General features: G+C 35.1%; 1 protein-coding gene across 1 annotated transcript; it reads right to left on the bottom strand.

Moving 5' to 3' along the window:
* Positions 1–1,485: 1,485 nt before the first annotated feature.
* Positions 1,486–13,015, bottom strand: LOC147069622 (uncharacterized). The gene is made up of 7 exons (XM_085950853.1): positions 12,941–13,015; positions 8,351–8,557; positions 6,506–7,917; positions 5,262–6,080; positions 2,874–3,506; positions 2,036–2,223; positions 1,486–1,637 (listed from the first exon to the last, which is right to left on the bottom strand). Exons 1-7 carry the CDS (start codon positions 13,013–13,015, stop codon positions 1,486–1,488), a joined length of 3,486 nt encoding a protein of 1,161 aa, XP_085806979.1.
* Positions 13,016–23,025: the final 10,010 nt, after the last annotated feature.

Genomic DNA, 23,025 nt, shown 5'->3' on the forward strand with positions numbered 1-23,025 from the left:
AATTGTTATAGGTAGGTTACTTACCCTTAAAAAAGTTTCCATTTTTCACGTTGTCAACTCATCGTTAACCGAAATTGCACCCAACACGTTATAATTTTTTGTAAATTAGGTCAAAAACCAAACGTTGTGTGTACATTTATACACCTAATAACTGTTGTACTTAATACTATTTAAGTACATACGATTAAAACAATCAAACATATTTAATAAAAACTCCATTATAATACCTAGTGTTATGGAATGGCGGGATAATTTATATATAAACACTTTTTATATTTCCACTGATCTTATTAGAAGGTAACTTTATGATTAATATAGGTAGCAGATTACATTTTAATCGGTAGCTTGTATACAATGGTTTAAATACAGAAAATGCAGTCGATTGGTTTTACTCAAAGGTTGGATTTAAACTGAACTACAATTAATAACATATGAAACTTTCAGACAACTGAGACAACAATGGTCAGTTTGAAATAATAAGCGATAACAAATAAGAATAAAAAGGTTTACCGCTTAAATGAGACCTTGTACCACAGAACAAAACTCTTGAAATATTTGTTTAGATGTTTTATATCATTCTGTTTCATTTTACATATTGAAAATAGTATAGCCATCTCGTTTTCAGCAATGACCAAAATTTAGTGTATGCAAGCGATAAAACAATATGACAAAAAAGGCGTGTTTTGTGCTTTCTTTCTGTCTCACATATGACAAATGAGAGAGAAAGAAATATTATTAAAAAATATGAATCTCGGCATTCATGAAACTGACCGAGCAGCGAATGACTGCGAGAGTTGAGATACGTGTGTGTTTATGGTGGTTAGATACATGTGCATATACATTAGTGTGCGTCACGTTACAATCGCTCGCCAAAACGGGAAAAGGCGTAAGATAATAATATATAGGAGATAATTGACATTGTATAATGTATATAGATTGTAAGATATTTATTTTTGGGAGGTCATTGACTATTTGACCTCTAAGGCCAGCCGCCACTGATGACAACATTTTACCGTGAAAGTCTCATGCAATATATAAATTATAGCTCGCTTTTTGATAAATACAATGCCATTTTTGGTCTACAAAGTTTGAGAACACAAAATCATACTAAGCTAACCAGAGTGACACTTTTAGGAACATGTGTGGTGATACAGAGAACCAAAATGCTTGCAATATTCCTACTGGACTCACATAACAATTGTTCCTAAACATGTAATCTTGTAATTGTGTAACCAAAGTAACTAATATTATTGATTACCATCCTCTTATTTTGATTAGTCGTGTAGTTTTATTCAGAGGTTTTCGGCGCAATGTAAATATGAAGTATCAAAGAAACAGGATAGAATTTAGCGCCCTGAACAACTTCAACATACACCACTGAAAGATTTTATAAAACAATACATTCCTGAACTCAACCACTTAAGTGGAATATATAATCAAATCCTTTGAAAATAAAATTATATGATAATATGTAATTTTTTAATGTTATGGAAGGTATCCCAGCGAATCGGCAAGGGCAGCCGACGGACCGCGGTAGAGTCCTCGGTGGGCGCTCAGCAGCCTTCCGTCAGAGAACAGATTGGCCACCTCCGCATTCTTGTGGGATAGGAGTGCCTCTTTGGAGCTGTAGTTGAATGCTGGAATATTAAAAAAATAGTATTAGATAAAAAAGATTACGTTGATTTTTCTAAATTAAATATGAAATATATTAATTTATAACAACCGACCGGGGCTAGTGTAGTGAGTGTAAGGTACAGCGTGTATACGTGCTCATTTTCTATGGCTGGCTTTGCATGCACAGATGTGTTGTTGCATTAATTGCAAGCTTCATATTTCTCCGCTACATACCCATAGTTGACAGAACATTCACCTTTATGTGAGTTTACGCTATTCATTTTAAGAGGGCTTTATTAAACTACAATACGATGGCCTGTACCAATCCAGAATGCAGTCACAGTTAGAGTAAAATCTTCAGAATTATAATGATTATTATTATAACCACCAGAGAATAAGGAAAACAACTTTTTAACACTACCTGGTATTCTAGAAGAACCCTTCCTGCTGACAAAGTGTCCAGCGAGTCCATGGTTGGACATGAATAGATCGTAGTCGAGGGCGAGATTGTCGGAGCTGTAACTCTTCCGTCCACCACGGCTGAGACTCATCGCTGATCCAGTTCTGCCAATTTCCGTTGAGCAGCTCATCCTTTCGAAGGTATCAAACCTAAATAAAAGATAAATTTACTTCAATTTCAATTAATTCTTCATTAGGAAATTGTAATTGAACAAAAAATATTAATCCAAGGAGAGCTAGCCTGAACAAAAACGAACCATAAGTGCGAGTGAGAAAGCATTCAGCACGCTTATATCTCCGCAATATGTGTTATAGTAAGATAGAATTTCTACGGCAGAATTAAAACTGTGAGCATGTGTTGCTGAAATTAGTTGTTTTTGTGTTTGGTAATCATACTGAGAATCAATATGATGGTATAATGTTAATAATAAAAAAATTGAGGTTCAACTGTGCGCTATACGCAAGAAACACGGCTTCATTTTGGCGAACAATACCCACTCTCTTTATATTATTACTCTAAGACTAATAGAAAGATAAACATCCGAATTTGTTATATTACTTAATGTTTTACCTTTTAAATAATTCGAAAGTGACATTTTGAAGCTGAATTTAACACACGTCAACACGCTTGACAGGTTAGAGGTAAGATACGGGCTATTACAGGTTTATTTCTCCAATGTTCAGATACGGGAAATTACTAAAATGCTGTATCATTTTTGTTAAAATAACTACAGATGTGGGAATTTCGCAGTCAAATAAAGAGTCTGCAAAATGTATTCTTTATGTTATAACAATATTACCTTGAACTCCTTCGAGTGAGAAAATCAAGTCCATTGGCAGTATTATCGATGACAGACCGAGCCTTCGGCCTTAGCGGCTCATAATACAGTGAATCAAGCGTTGCAGGCCCTGGACCTGGACCGGGCGCCGACCTTCGTCTGGGAGACCTCCGCGGCGCACATTTAACCACTCCCGAGTGCCTGTCTCCTATTGCATCATGTTGGACGCTGATCATAGACCCTCTGTGATCGTTCATGACATGATTCTTGTGACGATCTCTTAGCGATTCATGACGTGACCGGATAATATGATCTGTAGTATCGTGTCGTAGACTGAAAGAATCATTTCTATCATTTTTAATTATTAAGTTTCGGTCGTTCTTATTTTGAATTATGTGTCGGTCGCTTTTGTTGTGTCTGTGTTTTGTGAGGTGTCTGTTGTTATTGTTTGCGTGGTGTCGATTTTTTGTGGTTTGGTGGTTGTGGTGATTTATCATGTTTGTCGTATTGTGGAGATCAGCTGCGCTGGTGTGGCGCAACTCTTCAGCGTGGCAGTAGCATTTGTCGCTGTCTGCACAGCTCTCAGTGTCACAACCGCAGCAGCTGTAACAACGGCTCGACTCTCCTTCGGTGCACTCGCAGCATTTTTCATCTCTGTAAAGAACAAAATATTTATTGCTATGGTGGTGAACAGCATAGAAAAACTGCGGAGTGTATTTCGGATTTGTGGTCACAAAAATTCGTACCAGTGGCAAAGAGTGGAGGTAGACTGTTAAAATCCCACATAAATAGTGCACACTAAACTTTGTCAGTCATACGTATTTGTTTTCATTGAACTAAGACTATAATAATTTACAGATGGTGTTGGTTAGTACCTATTTAAAATTCAATCAAAACTTGGCGAAAACCAAGCCATATTAGATAATAGTCAAAAAATACTCGTCTATCTATAAAATATCCAAAATTATGCCATTAAATCATACACTATTTTGGATATTTTATAGGTAGAATAATATGAATACATGTATAATTAAAGCGCTATGTACCAAAAAAATAAAAACTGACATTTTTATAGAAAAATGTTCTACATACCAACGCCAATAACGTCAACTACGGTCTAAGTGCCTCAAGCAAGTCAAAAAAATACAGCAAAATATTTAAATCTGGCGATGTTGTAAGTCCGTTGGCGTGTTTTATTTATAATGGTGTAAGCACCACTGCAGTGGTCAACGGCATTCAATATAAAATAGCTGACGACGGTGTGTTGATACTTGCGAGTTCTTAATTCCTAAAATTATGGAAGCTGCCGAGATTGCTTCACACTGTGAAATTTTTTCTAAAAGTCTGCTTCATGCAATTTTACTGCAATGACTCAGTATTTTGTAACCACAGGCAATACTACTTTTTGGAGACTTAATTAATACGCGTATTCATATATTTTATCTATTATGGTTTGGTTTGGGCAGCGCTTAATTAATTTTAAACAAACCAACCAACGTCAGGTGTAATAGGTATTCTTAATTCAACGAAAAGAAATAAGTATGAATGAAAAAGTGTGCACGATTTTGTCGAATCACCCATAGCATACCAAAACTATTAAGGTTTGGTTTAGGCATGGTTTAATTGATTTTTAAGAAATAACTATCACTATCTGTAATTTGTATTCTTAGTTCAATAAAAACAAAAATCGGTGTGTGTACTTATGTACGCGCGTTGGAAGTTATACTTCTTTGGCGTAACAAAACAAAAACAAAACTTGTGATAAACTAGATTCTTTGACTAGCTCTTAATTATCTTGTTAAATTACACACTCAAGAAAAAGGACTGCTTATTGGAGCGCCGTTGATTTATTTCTATACACTTTAACTTATATTACTAAATTATATAATGGTTTCTCCTTGTTTATATTTTTAAAGTACCAACTGACGTTTACTCGTTTCTTTACGTAAGGAATTGCAAATGGCCGAAAATAATAAATTCGCTGCATAGGCAACGGAACAATTCTAAACTATAATATTTTACTGTATAATCGTCACGATTGCAGTATCATACTGTGGCGTGAAGGTAGTGCATTCGTCTGATAACCGAACAATCGGTGGTTGCATCAGCATTAGCCGAGTCGAGTAAGGAACGTAACAGAATTCACGGCATATTTGCAGGTGTGAACAGGGCAATATATATGAAACAGATGCTGTTTTTAATTGTTTTTTATTATCTACTGAATAGAAAAATTTATTATTACATAATTTGAAAACACCTCCTAGAAAAAATCTTTGAAAAAAATACGACACTGGACGGGACTCGAACCAGCAAGCATCGAATTCTAAGCCAATGTGCCCCACTTACCTCTTCTATAAATAGTAAGTAAATACTAACTCAAATAAGTAATTAGTATTGTTACAAACTCACCTATCGCAGCATGCGTCCAATGCCACTGGTGGTGACGGAATCTGCCTTGGTCTCGCCCGTGCAGCGCAATAGCATCTATCTGCACAACTCTCCGACTCACACTCCGAGCACGAAACATATCCACTGGAGCTATTTCTATTCTGGCACCCCATGCGTCTACTTAGTGTCAGAAAATCAGAGTCTTCTGAAGTACTCACTCTTTCCACGGCCCTCCCTTTACCATGACGGTTCGAACTCTTGACGCCCTGACCAATAGCTTTTTCTGATCTCTTAGAATTCCTTCTTCTGACGCTTTGTCTTTTGGGTGTTGGTGCTGATGTCTCTTTAGGGTGGAACTGCCTTAAATCGTAACTAGAAGTAGACACAGAACTTTCTGATGTGACAATAAGCTTCTTTTTATTAGTTGAGATCTTGGATATATCAAACGGGTTGGCCGGTTTCTTATCCCCAATATTTAATAATTTGCTCTTAAGTATATCTTTCCCAAACGGTTTTCTGAACACCATTTTTAAGCCTCGTGCCCCAATCAACATTTTCTTCCGTTTGTTCTGTACAGTGCTGTTTCTTCTTAATAATTTCTTTTTCTGTCTTCTCATGATTGCTTTGCTGTGCTGGAACAGTTCGTCTTTTGTCAAGGTTACCGCTAATTTTAGCAGGAATTCTTTGTAGATCGGTTTGAGGTCATTGAAAGACATGCCTTCTGCGTCGATAATGGCTCCCAGGATATCGTCCATACTGTGGAGATCTTCTTGAACCCGGAATTCGTTAAATAGTTCGTTAAAACCCAGAGGAGATCCACCACCTTTCTTGCCATTATTTCTGAAAAATAATAAATAAAATAATTTAAAAAAAATTAATGCAGCACTAATATTTGAGTTAAAATAACTGTAACTTGAGAGTTTACGCCGACCAGGAGCGGAAAGCGTCTGGATCCCCTTACTTCGAATGGTGCCCAGCTGCAAAATCAAAGTGAAGAGGTATTGACATCTCTTTTTTATAACGGCACCCAAATTTAAGCATTTCAAACCCCGCTTTCTATCATAAAATCGATTTACTATATTTTTGGTTTACTATATGTACCGTAAGAACAGAGAGTTTTAGTTTTATGTCATATAATCCATTCTGAGCTTAGTCAGCACACGTATATTGTCTATGGTCAGCACCCTCCAAATTTATTAAGTACCTACCTCACAAAATCTATTCATCTTATAGTTAGGAACAAATTATTTAAATAGTTCGTTTACCTTTGCCCCGTTGACTTGTATCTACTCAGCCCGCTGGCGTTGAGAAAACTTCCAGACCTTGGAATGGCCACTTTTGTCAGAATATCCCCAGGCTCGCAAGAATTTCTGAGACTGTGACTCCTCCTTAGTGGCTCAACCGTAGTCTTGGCAGTGACCTCAGCCGGTACGATAGTCTCATCACGTTTAGGCTTCACAGGAACCGGAGGTGGAAGCGTGGACGGTCTTGGAATATCTTTATTCTTCTCCATACCAGAAAACAGTTCAATTTTCTCAGATACTTTACTTCTAACGGATGAATCTTTACTGCTGTTGGGCTGTTTATTATGCTGGTTACTCAGAAACTCCATAGATTCATTATAGATTGAATTACCCCCATTGTCTTTACTGCTTCCTGATTTTTCATTTGTATTTTTTATGCTGGCAAGTTTAGCTTTTACTTGATCGATTCCTGATAGTTTATTTGGTGGTGGTGGTGGAGGAGGTGGTGGTTCAGGGGCTTCAGGTCTTCTATTTTTCAAAGACTTATTAACTTTATTATTCAAAGTGTCCTGCCGTACAGAATGTCTCGTGTCACTTTCACCGCTCAAGGAAGATGGAGCTCTCTTACGACGCGGTGGTCTTATTGGTGCACTGCTACTTGCAACACTTGGTCCAGCAATACCATTCCTAGCTCTTGGAACTCTACTCATGTGAGCCATTAATGATTTGTATAGTGTCGCAGCGATTACAATGGCGTCTTCAGAAGTCTGGCAAACAAACCCGTGACATTCCAGCTGCTTAGCAACGCCAATTTTTCTCATAACAACCGTAAACAGTGGTGAATGGGTATTAATATCACGTCCTAAAATATATTTCTTCTCTGTCGGCTCAAGACTCTTAAACAATGCTTGTTTGTCAATGTTATCTGGATCGGTAATCAATGGCAAGAACGCATATTGTATAACATTCTTGTCTTCTTCTGATGGTTGGACCACAAACTTAACAGCTGACCAAACAGCAATCGTTGGAAATGGATTAAGCTGTTCCAAATCTCCCTTTGCACTACAATGCCGTACATGCAATCCAGCTCTCGATATATCCAACCTTGCTGCTAATTCTGGTGTATGCGGTAAGCTAACAACCGGTTTAGTCTTCCTATACGCCAGGTATAACCTGGCCAGTGGAGCTTGGAGACCAGCCAGGCTTGTCACTCTGCGAGGTAATGGAGTGGATCCAAGGTAGTCCACACTGAATGAATGAGCTCCCGGTGTGTTGCTGTCGGTTTCCAGCGCCAGTTCGCTGAACATTCGCTCGATACTTGCCTGGACGGAGTTGCCGGAAGCCTGACCAACGCTAGTAGACCGCGGGCGGGAAGATTCCAAGGCTTGGACGAGACCACCGGGACCATCGAGCCTTCCTGGTATTGACGGAGCCTGGAATTTCAAATATTTAATAATATAAATACAAAAATTTCGGTATTCGAAAACCGGTATCTCAGTATTTTTACCGAAATACCGGACAATACTGATGTATTCGGTATTGAATGAGGAAACAAAATGTATAAAGGGGAGGCCCAGACTCCGGTAGTTGAACGGTGTCAACAAAGATGATAGAGCGGACGTTGCAGGCACCTGGAGGGCACTGTACCAGAATAGGGGAAGATGAAAGAAGTTCTTGGAGGAGGTTGCAACCCACCCTGGGTTGTTAAGCCGCTAATGATGATGGTAATATATTATGTGGTTATTCAATATCCATTTCTAAGAAAAGAAAGAGTATCATAATGACATATACATGATTTCTACAAAACCTTCAAATTATATAGAAATGATTTGCAAATTTTAACACAGTATAGTTGAAGATACCTACCTTTGGCCTGGCACTCCGGGATCCGACGCTAGGCGCAGGAGCCGTTCCATAAGTCTGGCTGATGACACTACGCTCCTCGTCGAACATGCTGTCTATGCGTTGCTTGTAAAGGGAAGCCGATGAGACACTCTCCCGGCCAGAGAGGCGAAAGCCACTGCCAGAGGCACCCAGTCCCACAGCGCTGCCCCCACGGTCGCACAGCACCATCTGTTGACAACATATTTACTATTAATACTACTAATAATAAATTGAGATAGCAAGGGTGTCGTTTTCAAAATGAGACGCTATTTTAGCTGGATCTCAACCTGGACGGCTTATGGCTCGCTAGTAATTCTATACAGAACCGCGCTAAGGGTGATTGCCCCACGCCAGATATATAAATATTTTTCAATTGCCTACAAGAAATGAAAATTGATACCTAGTCGAAATTATTTTTCTTTTACATTATAAGACCCAATAATTAATAATATCAACGTAAATTGCACGTCAGGCGATTTATTTTACTAACCATTCAATCAATTTATTATGGTAATGCCCTTTCATATAGTATAGCTTAAGGGCCCACATGCTCAGCGTAGGTCAAAATGGAGCTTTTATGGTATTTTCAGAGCATAACCCTGGGCATTCCTTAAATGTTGTAGATAATCTATTAATATAATTTTGAAGCCTTATTATCCTTTATATTTATTTTAAACATTTGATGACTGCATAAAGTATTTTTATTACATAAAATAGTATTCTTTTAAACCTCTCGCTCTAATGTTTTAGAATATAGTCATAGTTCAGTACATCCATGTGCAGTGGTGTTAAGATTTTTTAGATTTATTAATTTTTAAACGCATTTACAAAACCATTAGTAAAATTAATGTTAACATTATATTTACGATAAAAAATTATATTTTATAATCTTTGTGATCCCAAATTTAGAGTAATCCCAGAATTAGGCATTTTATTACTCAAAAAATGGGCATCATTATCACATTTGAAGATAATTCTAAAGATACTAATTATAAGCTATGTCTTTGACCATTCAAATGTGATAAACATCCTACGAATAATGATTGCTTTATAATAATTATTATTGACCTAAAAATGTCCAGGGTTATGCTCTGAAAATACCATAAAATCTCCATTTTGACCTATGCTGAGCATGTGGGCTGTTAACATTGATATACTACTAGATGAGCAGTTCCCATACAAGTGTCATTTTAAAAATGTACCACAAAAGATATTACGAATATGGTCTTATAATATTTCCTTGTAGGTATAATGCGTTAAGACCGTTAACATGGATTCCCGAATTTCACCCGTATTGCCCTGGCTGTAAAACTAAATTTGCGTTCTTAGAATAGTGAACCTAAGGGTGGCTGCAACGCAAAACAGACAGAGCAAGTCGTCATGCGCTGACTATTAGTTAGAGTAAGATACAAGCTAGATCGGGCTTACTCAGTAAGTTTTAACAAAGGCCGAGTCGCTGAAAATCGGGCGTCATTTTAAGAAGCATATGATTCATCCAGTAGTATATCAATGGCTGTTAATGATTCGGTTAATTTCTTGGATTTATAAAAATACATTTTGAAGAAATATATATTATTATCATAGGACACTGAACCGTTCTATTGAAACTTTGAGAGAATGCTTTTCTGTATATTTTTATACAACTGTGATGCATGTCATTAGTTATTACGCATAATCCAGATTATTATTCTGTACCAATGTTTAAATATATTTTGCGTTAATTCTTCGATTTGCCACCACACATATTATTATAGGTAGGTACTTCATGCATTACAATATTAGATTTGGTTAACATAATTTAATTGAATATAATAATAGGTAGATATGTTTTATAAAATGTATTTTCTGTGTATTTTATCGCCCTCTAAATCATATAGCCCGGGTGCTGTGCACCCCCAACACCCCTGCTTGGCATTGATTCTATATCCTCTCAAGCAGAGCGTTGGAGCGGTGGAGCAATGGGGTTTTACTTTTGCTCCACTGCTCCGGATGTTTTTTTTTATTATCAAATTTTCATTCTGAAATCCAATGAAAATAATATTATATTTAACATTTTGTAACACTTGAATTATTTCAAATATGGCAACACAACCGAATGATAAATAACCTTACTTTTTTTGACAGAAGTGGCAGATAATGAAGACGATTTGCTGTCGATTTGATCAATAGAAACTAACAACGAATGAAAATAACGAATAATCAACCTTACTTAATTTTTTTTTTTTTAAAGATTTGTATGGGTAATTACATATTATAACTTTTTACCCGGAGTGGAGCAGATCCTGGAGCGGAAAAAAGGGTCCGCTCCAACCCTCTGCATTTTCAAGAATTTTCTAATATACCTACCTGACAAAACTAATGACTTCGAGATGTAGTATAGGTGTGTCGTCAAAATTCTTAGACTGACAGATTAAAGTCCTCAAACAAATAGGAAAATACCTAAAAGTCTGCATAGCATCCAAACTAGAAAAGTTACCAACTAATGACCAGACCAATGCGTAGATATTAGTAAAAAGCTCCACATTTCGTTCCTTAAAAACCTCCCTGATTGTTACGAGCAGGGCTCGAAATGGACCGGAGCGCACTGGAGCGCCGTTCCGGTTCGCGGAATCTGTAAAGTTATCGCTCCGTCTCGTGGTTAAAATATTTTGACTGTCTGAGCTAGATATGCCATATAAAAAAAAATTTAGCACATTTATGTTTATAAAATACCCATAAAATTTGATAACTATGTTAATATCCTCAGAAAATTTTCGAGCGCTCCGGTTCGTAAACTTTTCCATTTCGAGCGCTGGTTACGAGTGCAGACTGCTGAACTGTGGAGAAGAAAGCTCTGATGGCGGCCGATTTCCACGGACGGCATACTAAGAAGAAGACATTTGTGCAGAACTAGCCAAATAGAGCACATCTACATAATATAATAGAAAGATTAATATCTATCTTAAAAACCTATCTAGATAAGTATTGGCAAGTATGGTAACCAAGAGTTTCTCAAAAATTCATAAACTAGTTGCATCAGTTCGGCCCTTCAGTATCATTTATCCTACGCGTCTTGAAATACATAAACTTTTATTAGGTATATGAACACAATGAAATGAGAATGCACCTCGGCGCTCAGGACTAAGATTCATTAACTGATCACAGGGACGCCCTAAAACCAGCTGACCGAGAAGAGTGGAAGGAGCTTGGAGATACCTTCACTCAGCAGTGGATACACGCTGACTGATCGTCGCTATAGTACTTGTTTTCCGAATATCCATTTTTGTCAAAATCGACATTTTAATGCAGTTATATTTCTTTTGTCTAACTACACCGAAATCATTTATAAAAATTGTATATTTTCATGTAGAAACAGAGATATTTTTTTAAAAACTCCGAATACGCCATGTTTCGCATCGATTGCTTTGTGCTTATTTTCCGAATGTCAAATAGAATAGCTCGGTCTCACTCTCGCATATCGCTTTCATATAGCGCTGTCTACTTCTAATGTCGCTCACTTCATATGTGACTGATGTCTGTTTTTCGTCTTTCAAAGCGCGCGATTTTGACTACTATTGTGTTATTTTAAGTTTCTATCGTTTAAATAGTGAATTTATCAAATTTAAAGTTATCAATCTTGTCTGGTACATCACCAGTTCGCTCTGAACTTACAGCAGAGTTATGGAAGTAAGTATTTTAACCTAAATTACTGTATTTTGTACTGAGAAACAGACATAATATCCCAACGGTCATACGAATTGTACAGTGTGACTCGGTAACTACTGTCTTAAAAAATAATTATTATTAATGTCTATAATCAAAACTTTTTCTGTTTTTAATTTACTTTTTATCTATTCATGCTAAAATGTACGCGAATATTTAATCTCATTTATTAATAAGATGTATGTTTATACCTATTTTTTTTGTGGATTTCCATTGAATAGTACATTTGATTGTATTTTCATTAAGTATAATTATAATACTATTGGCTATCCAATAGATATTTTAGTAAATGTACGATCTATTATGATTAATTCTGGTTTCGTGAGTGAATATTTTATATTATAATATTATACTCAGGATAGAATATTCGCAATCAATGGTTATTAAATAACACATGCCCCTATTTTTTGTTCCATGCCAATAAAACATAATACCTAATATGCAATATATGGTTTGTAATAAGTTTAATTGTATCAAGTTCGATTAAAATCCATAATGAAGCATTATTTGTGACCAATAAAAATATCATTGCCACCGTTTTAATATATAAATTAGGAAAATTTTTCTACCTACATTATTATTACGTAAATCTATGGATACAGATTTTTTATAACTATAATTAGGTATATAATTTTATGTTGATTCCCAATTTTGTAAACAGAAAATGGTGAATGGCATATTTTATAATTACCTATGAAATTAGGTAAAAACGATCATTGATATAACTTGATCACCTATTTACAAAAAATCATGTAGGTACCTATCAGTAAATTTATTAAAAATTACGTAAATAAATATTAAGTTTTTAAGTTTGTACTTTTTGACCACACGGTATACCGTGGTCCATGCAACGATACGCTACGGTCTTACATTCCGAATGTCCTTGTTTTGTTCCGAATATCCACTTTTCGGAGCCAGCGCTGAGAATGATCCGTATATCCACATTGCTTACTTGTAAATAAAACGTATTTTCTCTTAGTTTAATGAATTATACTAATATATTATTCATCAAATCTCTTCTTGGATAATGTGGCAATCATAAAAAGGAGACAGAGTGCTTGATATATAAACTGATATTTAAATATAAGACAGGGAACTTTGTTTTTCGTTTCCTGAACATTCGACATTTGGTCTATTCGGAAAACAAGTACTATAGCGACGTGATGATAATGATAATGTTATACCTACATAATTTTGAGAAACTTCAGAATCATATTACATATATATTTTAATACCTATATATAATTTGAAAACACGTCAGCGAAAATATTATACATAACTACCTAAGTACTTAATAGAAAGAATACAATCGACTAGTGGGTATCATGGAATATTTTATTCTCCGAAATTATATTTTGTTGGTTTTGTGATGCTACATTTTCTATAAAATATAATAAATTCTATAATTTTTTCCTTCGCCGCAAATCACCACATTGGTATCAGACTCTCACCCGTCTTAGGGCGTGACGTTATATATGGACGACCCCTAGTGTATTGATGGGAAAACATAATGTTAGAAAATATATACCTACCCAATAATGGTCACAAAACTGAGTTCGTTGATTTATTGTTGATTACAAAACAATCACTTCACACGACGATAGTCTTTATCGGTGATTATCTTGAAACTGATCAAAAATCAATCAAAAGTCTTTGGAAAACTAGAACGATCGTAATATGACATAACTCTCTTGATGTATTTATGTCAGGAATTTGCAACCTTTTTGTGATAGCGACACACCGCAAATATGACGTCCAAAATGTCATATTATGGCGATCACAATCTATATTCTACAAGTCTACACTCTACCTACAATATAGTTAAATATAGAAACAACTAATAAAAACCCCGTTCTAGGATAATGTCGTTTGACACTTTTGCGGAAATTCTCATTTTAATTTTAAATTGGGGATTTTAATTTTAGGGAAATATGTTTTTATATTATTTTAGTCTAAAGGAATTCAGCAAAAAACAATGAAATTGTACAATTTAATAAATAATTAACCCAGGTATATAATTGAATTAATGATTAATCCCAGAAATTTAATTATCCATTGAAGTTATTTTGACTTATTTTTTTTATGAATTCTAAATAAAATACATTTATACGTGGAATAGCTTTTGAATTATTTTACTATAATTAATTATGTTACCCAATTATGCATACGAAATGGTTAGGCCATTTATAGTCCCATTCCACTCCTTATCTCTTCACCCACATCCTAATCCCCAGTGTTATTGTTACAAGACATTCAATAAGCAATTAGGGGTCATGAGAGACGGTGTTACAAAGAACATTCAGTTGCATCTCGACAGCGGACGCGTGCGGGCTTGTAATAGCTTTCCGTCGCTTAAGTGATTGACTCAATAGTACAGACTTATTCATAATCTATCATCATCATTCATACACCCTCACATATAATCCATAAAACTGTGTCACAAAGTGCGTGAGTGTACGAACCGGGTGACCCAAAACAACAATACCGCGTGAGCGAAAGTTGAAACCAGACCACGGAGCCATCATACATCATCACAAAGGTCAGTGTCTGCCACTCTGTACCATCACCCCCACCACTTGATCCGACCTCCTCATCTTCCACAAAATAATTACAGTCCACTTAAAAAGCTCAACCATAAAATATGAATAATATGTTGTAAGTACCTAATACCAAAGAGAGCGTTCGAAAAATTTAGAGTAGGTAGCCCTGCGAAGCGTGTAGAGATGCATGTTACACATGTTAGGCATAACGAGTAAGGGAAATAACTGGATATTTGAAAAACAAGGGTACCTATGCAATGTAATTTAGTTTGCATAAAATACTTAAATGGAAATGGGCATACAAGAAGAAACGATCTCTGGAAAAATTTAGTCATCCAGTCAATGACATTATTAATGGACAACGCACTCAGTACAGTAGCTAGCAAGTAAATTCGCGCATAGCGACAATCGCACATGTATAGGTAGACGTCACGCAATTTCCATTATGCGATATCACGCATCGGAAATTTATGGCAATATCACCTTTATTGTAAATGGCGTTGGAATAGATTATGCCACTCGGCAGACCCAACAAAAAAGTGAGTGTCATTTTTTTTCCAGATGCTTCGTCATTGCATCCAGTAGTACCCCTCAAGCAATGGCCCCACAAGAGAAGAGGCTGATAGGGCTCTAGCCTGGGTTTTTTTCCAGTGGACCGTCAGTTTAAAAAGGTTTAAAGTCACTGGTATAAGGCTGCGCGCACACGGCAAAGCGAAGTTTCGGATTCATCCGCCAAACGTCGTTTAAGGGGTGGAATGCGTTTTGTTTGCGTTTCGTTTACGGCGATATATCGACGATGCTGTCCAAACATCTGGACAGAGAAAACACAGTTTTCAAGGAGATTCATAAACGCCTTTTTTTGAAACTGTACCTTGCTGCGAGAGTATTTATCTCTCATTACAGTGGTGTACAAGGGTAAATAAATCAATATAAAATCAGTACATAATATTGCATTATACCTACATTTATTTTCCCACTATTGCTTCTTTTGGAGCTGGACTGTTTTATATCGATAGCGTTTTGAAAATTACCTATTATTGTGCCTATTATGTATCATCATAAACTTTGTCTGATCAATACTATCGACCGAGGGTACTTGATGGAGTTTGAATTTAAATTCTAATTGATTTAAGTTTTGTACTATTATTATTTATTAATACAATAAAAAAAAAGATTATAAGTTAATACACGAAGAAAGGGTAAAAACCTTATTACCTAGATACCCACTAAGTAAAGGATGAAGTATAAAAACATAATATTGTGAATAATTTGAATACTTGCATTGTTTCTAAAAACTTGTTGTAAATACTATTAATACATTCGGTAGGTAAGCAGTTTTACAAAATAAAATAAAAAGTTTTGACACAGCACAGCTATGAGAAGAAGTATTTCATCAGAAGAAAGGCTCGCCATAACTAGAAGGTAAACTAAACTAAACTAAAAAATATACATATACCTATACAAGTACATAGGCACATACCTATCAATAGTAGTAGGTAGGTATTCATTATTCTCACTACAATATATTATTATTGGTACCCGTTTACATTTTAGTGTATATATATATAGATCATCTAGATGAACAGATTTTAAGGGAGATATTTCAAATGTTTATTTATAATTTATTTTTTAAATATTTATTTGATAAAAGATACAATAGGTATAATAATATAATACATTGTTCTGACAAATTATATACAAAACATCTATAAAATATTTTAATTAAATTATATCTGTTTTTTCCCCATTGCATAAACGCCACTGTGAAATTCTTGATGACACTAATTATTAAGAAAGAAGGATTTTTTCAAATTTTTCGGACTAAAGTAATAAATTATGTCATACAATAGTATGTGCCTTATTGTGTTCTGCAAACTGATAGTAGTAGTCTTTGTTTTCACCCCTAGTGTTATTATGGAAGAATTTATTTATTGCACTATCCGAAGAATTTAAAAAAAACCTTTTTTTGTCTCAGAGGCCAGTGGCGAACTAAGATGTAAACATTACCTACATATTATTAAGTATTTCTTTTTTACCGTTTTACCTAGATATTTTCATAATGTAGAAATTATTTCAAATGACTTTCATGCGGATTTTTGTTAGCTATATGCAAATGCAGACATAGTCCAAATAAGCATTAAGCATTCAAGTGAATCTTTCTGGTTGCAAACAATTCATCATGATTGGGTTTTATTTTTACACTGCCCAGACACGTGGTATGACTTAGATGGTAACCGGGCAAAACAGGACATGACAAAACAGAACATGACAAAACAAAGCAATAACAATACAGAACATGATAAAACAGAACAACCAGGTTTTTTCCGGGTGTTCTGTTTTGTCACATATTATAAATAAACATTTGAAATATCCCCCTTAAAATCTGTTCATCTAGATGATCTATATATATACACTAAAATGTAAACGGGTACCAATAATAATATATTGTAGTGAGAATAATGAATACCTACCTACTACTATTGATAGGTATGTGCCTATGTACTTGTATAGGTATATGTATATTTTTTAGTTTAGTTTAGTTTACCTTCTAGTTATGGCGAGCCTTTCTTCTGATGAAATACTTCTTCTCATAGCTGTGCTGTGTCAAAATTTTTTATTTTATTTTGTAAAACTGCTTACCTACCGAATGTATTAATAGTATTTACAACAAGTTTTTAGAAACAATGCAAGTATTCAAATTATTCACAATATTATGTTTTTATACTTCATCCTTTACTTAGTGGGTATCTAGGTAATAAGGTTTTTACCCTTTCTTCGTGTATTAACTTATAATCTTTTTTTTTATTGTATTAATAAATAATAATAGTACAAAACTTAAATCAATTAGAATTTAAATTCAAACTCCATCAAGTACCCTCGGTCGATAGTATTGATCAGACAAAGTTTATGATGATACATAATAGGCACAATAATAGGTAATTTTCAAAACGCTATCGATATAAAACAGTCCAGCTCCAAAAGAAGCAATAGTGGGAAAATAAATGTAGGTATAATGCAATATTATGTACTGATTTTATATTGATTTATTTACCCTTGTACACCACTGTAATGAGAGATAAATACTCTCGCAGCAGGGTGCAGTTTCAAAAAAAGGCGTTTATGAATCTCCTTGAAAACTGTGTTTTCTCTGTCCAGATGTTTGGACAGCATCGTCGATATATCGCCGTAAACGAAACGCAAACAAAACGCATTCGACCCGTAAACGACGTTTGGCGGATGAATCCGAAACTTCGCTTTGCCGTCTGCGCGCAGCCTAACACATTGTATCGATATATTATGTATTAATAATATTAAATCTAAATATTCTACTCACTGTAACAATGGGCGATAGGTAATTTTGTAATATTATTTCCTTACTTTGTGCCTGTTTTTCTACGGATGTTCACAGCATTGTTCAGTGGAGGATTTGAAGAAGTAGAGACTCCTCAATTCCTGTAACAAAGAGAAAAAACAATCATGAATAAAACATAACAGTATGATGTAATTTAATTAGCCCTACTTATATTTAAAGGTATATCCCACACGAACCACAATCCGGGCCGCAAAAAAAGTTACTCCTGGGCAAACTGCGGTTAACGTTATTGTTTTTTTTTTATCCTCTCAGCTTTGTAGTACCTACCAGTTATAAGATCCGAAGTTATTAATAATAATTATTGTAGTTCATACAGGAATGCGCTAAAGTTGTGTTGTAAAGAATTGTATAGAACTATAATATAAGATAGGTACTTCATCACCATCAGCTGGGGTCAATGCAATGATGGTGATGAAAGGTGACCGATGAGTGAAGGCCTCCCTTAACTCCTTCTACTCTTCTCGGTCCTAGTTCTTCGCCGCCACGTACATCCATCGAACTTTATGAGTTTGTCTATCCATCGGGTTTTAAGGAAGCAATTTGAAGGAGATTAAACTATATGATTATTAGTATTATTACTTTATGAATGCTTTTAGTGGGTATGTTCCTACTAATATTCTATTAGACTGACTATTATAGGGTACCTACGTCAGTAACCGTAGTTAATATTAAATATAATATGTATATTTCGAATTAATGTTCAGCTTTAAAATTTACTTAATCCAAATGGAATATATTAATTATTATGGTTGAATAAAATATATCGTACCCATGGGCACCACAACCCATCGCTAAATTTCAGGACAGTGTAATGTTTTACATTAGTGTTCCCAAAATGTTATTCCGTGAAACTCCAGGGTTCCTTGTAAAATAAAGGGTACCTATTCCGTGTTTTCATAAATTTTTGGTATTTTAAATTAAATCCGCTTGAATTTTCGGAACTCGGAATTATATAATGAAGCACTGATCACAACCCCCTTTTGTGATAGCCAAGTAACATGCGCTTTTTCGCCATATTGGATAAATAGTCATTTTTATTAATCAGGAAACACACTAAAACTAATTATAAAATTAGAATCAACCGTGAAATAGCGCATCTTTTTACTATTAGAGCAAGTTTGTGGTGTGTTTATCTCACTTTACTGGTCGACCCGCCACGCCGGGCACCCAGGCTAGAGCCCTGTCAACCCTCTTGTAGAGGCCATGATCGTATCTACCAATTTCAAATGAACGCTAATTATTTTGAAAAACATCGTACAAGACGTAACCGCCTTGATAAATGATTGATCGATGAACATTCCATTCGGCTTGAATGCTTTTCTGTCATTTGTGAATCTTCCAAATGGTTTCGGCTAATTTTGTTTCGTACAATACCTAACTGGTAAATTATAAAATTATGAAGTTAATAAATAATTTATATAAGCACCTACTAAATTAATATTATTCGTTATCAAGAAGAGATCTTAAAACGTAATTTCTATTACTAATTATATGCAAAAATTTACAATACTTCGCTAACATTTTAATAAGTAAATAAATTACTTACGTAAATATCCGAAGATCATTGTTTCGTAACGAGAGAGTCTGCAGAGGTTTTGCTTTGTTTTATTAATCCGAGAGTAATTTATTATCAATTGCTTATGCATAGACAATAATTTATTAGCGAATCTACCTAATATCTAATAGCTTGATTACCTACAGTGGCAGGTTTTAAGGGTGTTTAGGCCAGACGCACTTACCTACTGATTTTCAGCCTCCCTACGATAAAAATAAATAAAATTCTAAATCAATTCCAACTACTAACGTAGGTACCTAGTAAAAATATAAAAGTATCATTATTTCTCTTTCCTGTGAACGGTTTCGAGGTCCTCTTTTAAATCTTTTGACGAATCGATTGCGGTATCTGCAGGCGCGCACACAGTGCGGGGAGTTTCAGATCCGGACCCCCTTCAGGAACACGAACTATTTATGTGAATGGAATATTACTTATTCTTCGCCAGGACATCATGACTGAGGATTGTGATCTGGATGATTTAGCAGTCGTATAACCTTCTCAAATGGTTGAACCCTATCCATTCAACGACATGCAAGGCCTGTTTGTATTAGTGGAACTCATGAATAAATTGATGAAATCATCTGCGGTAGGTATCCGATGTTTTTTTTTAATATTCAAGACTGTGTGGACGACACAAACGGGCAGTAATGATCCGAATAATTATGACCGTTAGACTCGTGGATGCGACAGGTTACAATAACTCATATAGTCATAGGTGAGCACTCTGAGTTATGCAGGCCCGGTATTAATCGCCAGACTAAAAATGCGGAGTATCTCAGTATGAGAAATGTACCCAGAAAAGTGACGATAAGCTTTTCGTTAACTTCAGCCGTCTTAAAAATCAATAATGAATATTATTCGAAATAGACACCCCAAACCATTTTTCTGTGAGTGGCTGACATTCATTTCTCGTAAAAACAAATCCGTTAATACAAAAACTTCCACTCTGTGGAGGCCCATAATTATTATGATCTTATTAGGATCGGACATGGTCGCCAGTGTGTAATAAATCATTAGATGGATTTTAAACACAGTGCTAAATTATTAATTAAGTACTTTTTTGCTCATAGTTTTACAATACAAACATTATTTAAAGATAACATATATTTTATGTCTGTATTTAATCAGTGGGTACCTACCTACCTTACTATTTTCTACCACGATAGCCGACTCTCAAGAGTCTCAAGTGGTGAAGTAGATGTTTGCCGGGTGTAAGTACAAACAAGTTGATATTAATTGTACATAGCTACCTACTCAATATCTAGTACAGTATTCATTCTGTATTGCAGCGTATTACCTGCGAATCAATCAAGGTGCAATCTTTGTGAAATCTGGTTTACTGGCGGTAATTTTACCTACACACCAACATCTAGAATCGTGCAGAGGATTTTTTTATCGCGATAGGTAATTATTAGGTACCTACCTACCTATATTAACCCTTAGTTATTAGTAGATATCTATGAACTCGTCAACCCAGTTCATGCTCGTGAATTTATACTTTGTTTAAGTTTGAATTCAAATACAATAAGTAGTTACCTACTTAGGCTAATAAGCAGGGGCGCCGCATCTATAAGTGAAATAATGGGCGAAAATCGGCGGTATTCATTGATTAATTAATTAATTGTTAATAATAATTTCAGATAAACTATTTTCAACAAATAATTCAAAAGATTTGAGAATTAACATTTTTTATTGGATTATAGCATTGCTCACTGAAGAAGGAAGCCGATACATTACACGACTGGTCCTACTTTTCGCCCCTCCCGTCTATGGATGACCTGTCATTGTCTATAGAGTGCTCGTATTGACGCGTCTGTCGTGTTCACTTGTCGGAGTATTCTCAGTTTCAAATTTCTTTCAGATTATTTTAACGTATCTTGGAGACCTTGGAGTTCATCTGATTTAGTGGTTATGTGTTATTAATAATTGGAAGTGACGATCAAAGTAAGTAAAATTCTTCTGTATATAATAATATCATAATACACTTGGACGTTTGTCAATGTGATAGTCGATTCTAAACGACAATAACTAATAACTTATTTATGCTCTTCAGTCTTCAGTCATTACAGAATACCAAACTCTGCTTGCAAGTACGTTATCAATAAATAGTATGGTAGTGGACCACTCGTTGCTTGTGCAAAAAGTTATACTCAGGCTTTATTAATCTAAAGATGGCGGTGATTATAGTCATTATACACAACTATTAGAAAAAATCTTGATATAAAGTTACATTCTTTACCTAAGTAGTCTTTGAATAAAAAAAATAGTTTACTTATTAAATTATTAGCATAATATTATGCAAGACTATGTTAACACTAAAATACGGAGAGATTACTGATGCTGTCTAGCACCAGCTATTTGTTATTGGTACCTACCTTAATTCAAACCACAAAAGTCGGTCGCTAATATAAGTGAAATTAAATTTGTAAAAAATAGCTTCAGTTGCATGCCTACGAGTTATTTTCGTCGTAATTTGTAAGGACCTAGCTAGACGCTATAACGTTGCAGGGCGTAATTAATAGCAACATTATAAAATGAATTTAAAGGAAATTTCCGTGTTTAATTGGTAAGCCAAATGTTCTAAAAATAGTACAATAATTAGTTATTAGTTACCAATATACAAAAAATATATTGTAAAATCGATATTGGTTAGATTGTTTTCAGGCGCGCACACATGGGGTTTTTTTAGGTTTATTTGAGTAAATAGAATATTACTTCTTGTTATTTTAAGTCAGGGCCTCACGACTAAGGATCGTGATCCGTATAAATTGGCTGTCGAAAACCGTCTGAACGAGTCTTAGCTTTCTAAGACACGCAGGGCTTGAGGCCAATGGAAGATCCGAGGTGCTCGTACCTCAGTGCAATTATCCAGGGCATCAATTTACTATTGTTTGCTTCAATATTCCACTACGGCGTGTCTAAAAAAACTAAAGACAGCTCGGACAACACAAACGGACACTACCGATATTAATAATTTTGGCACACGCATTCAATAACTCACAATAACTCGTAAATGAATAATATTAAATATCTGGGTATGGGGAATGTACCAGACCTGAAAAAGTGTGGTAGTTCACGGTTGAAGCGACGTGACGCAAGAAGTAGACGGAGTAAACGTGGAGGTCAGTGGCAACTGCTGGATTTCCCCCGGCGCCTTAAAAATCAATTATTAAGATATTAGGTACATACGGATTTTAAAATTAAACCCCCTCTCACCAAATCATTTTTCTGTGTGTGCACCTGTTGTGGAAATGTTTTTTAAAATTACTACTAAATGTAATTTTGACGAAACATATTATTGCTGCGCACTAAATAAAGTTAAAAATAAAATAAAATTATATATAAAATTAGCTATGTAGCCTTGTAACATAATATTATTTTCCATATTATAATGTTGGAAATAATAATATTATGTATACCCAATAAAGACGAACGTAAATAAATATACCAAAAACAATAATTTAAGAAAATTCAAGTAGGCAACACC

Source organism: Rhyacophila brunnea, unplaced genomic scaffold (assembly GCF_057557595.1).
Source record: "Rhyacophila brunnea isolate RB1 unplaced genomic scaffold, BYU_Rbru_1.0 scaffold_23, whole genome shotgun sequence".
In the NCBI taxonomy this organism is placed as follows: Eukaryota; Metazoa; Arthropoda; class Insecta; order Trichoptera; family Rhyacophilidae; genus Rhyacophila; species Rhyacophila brunnea.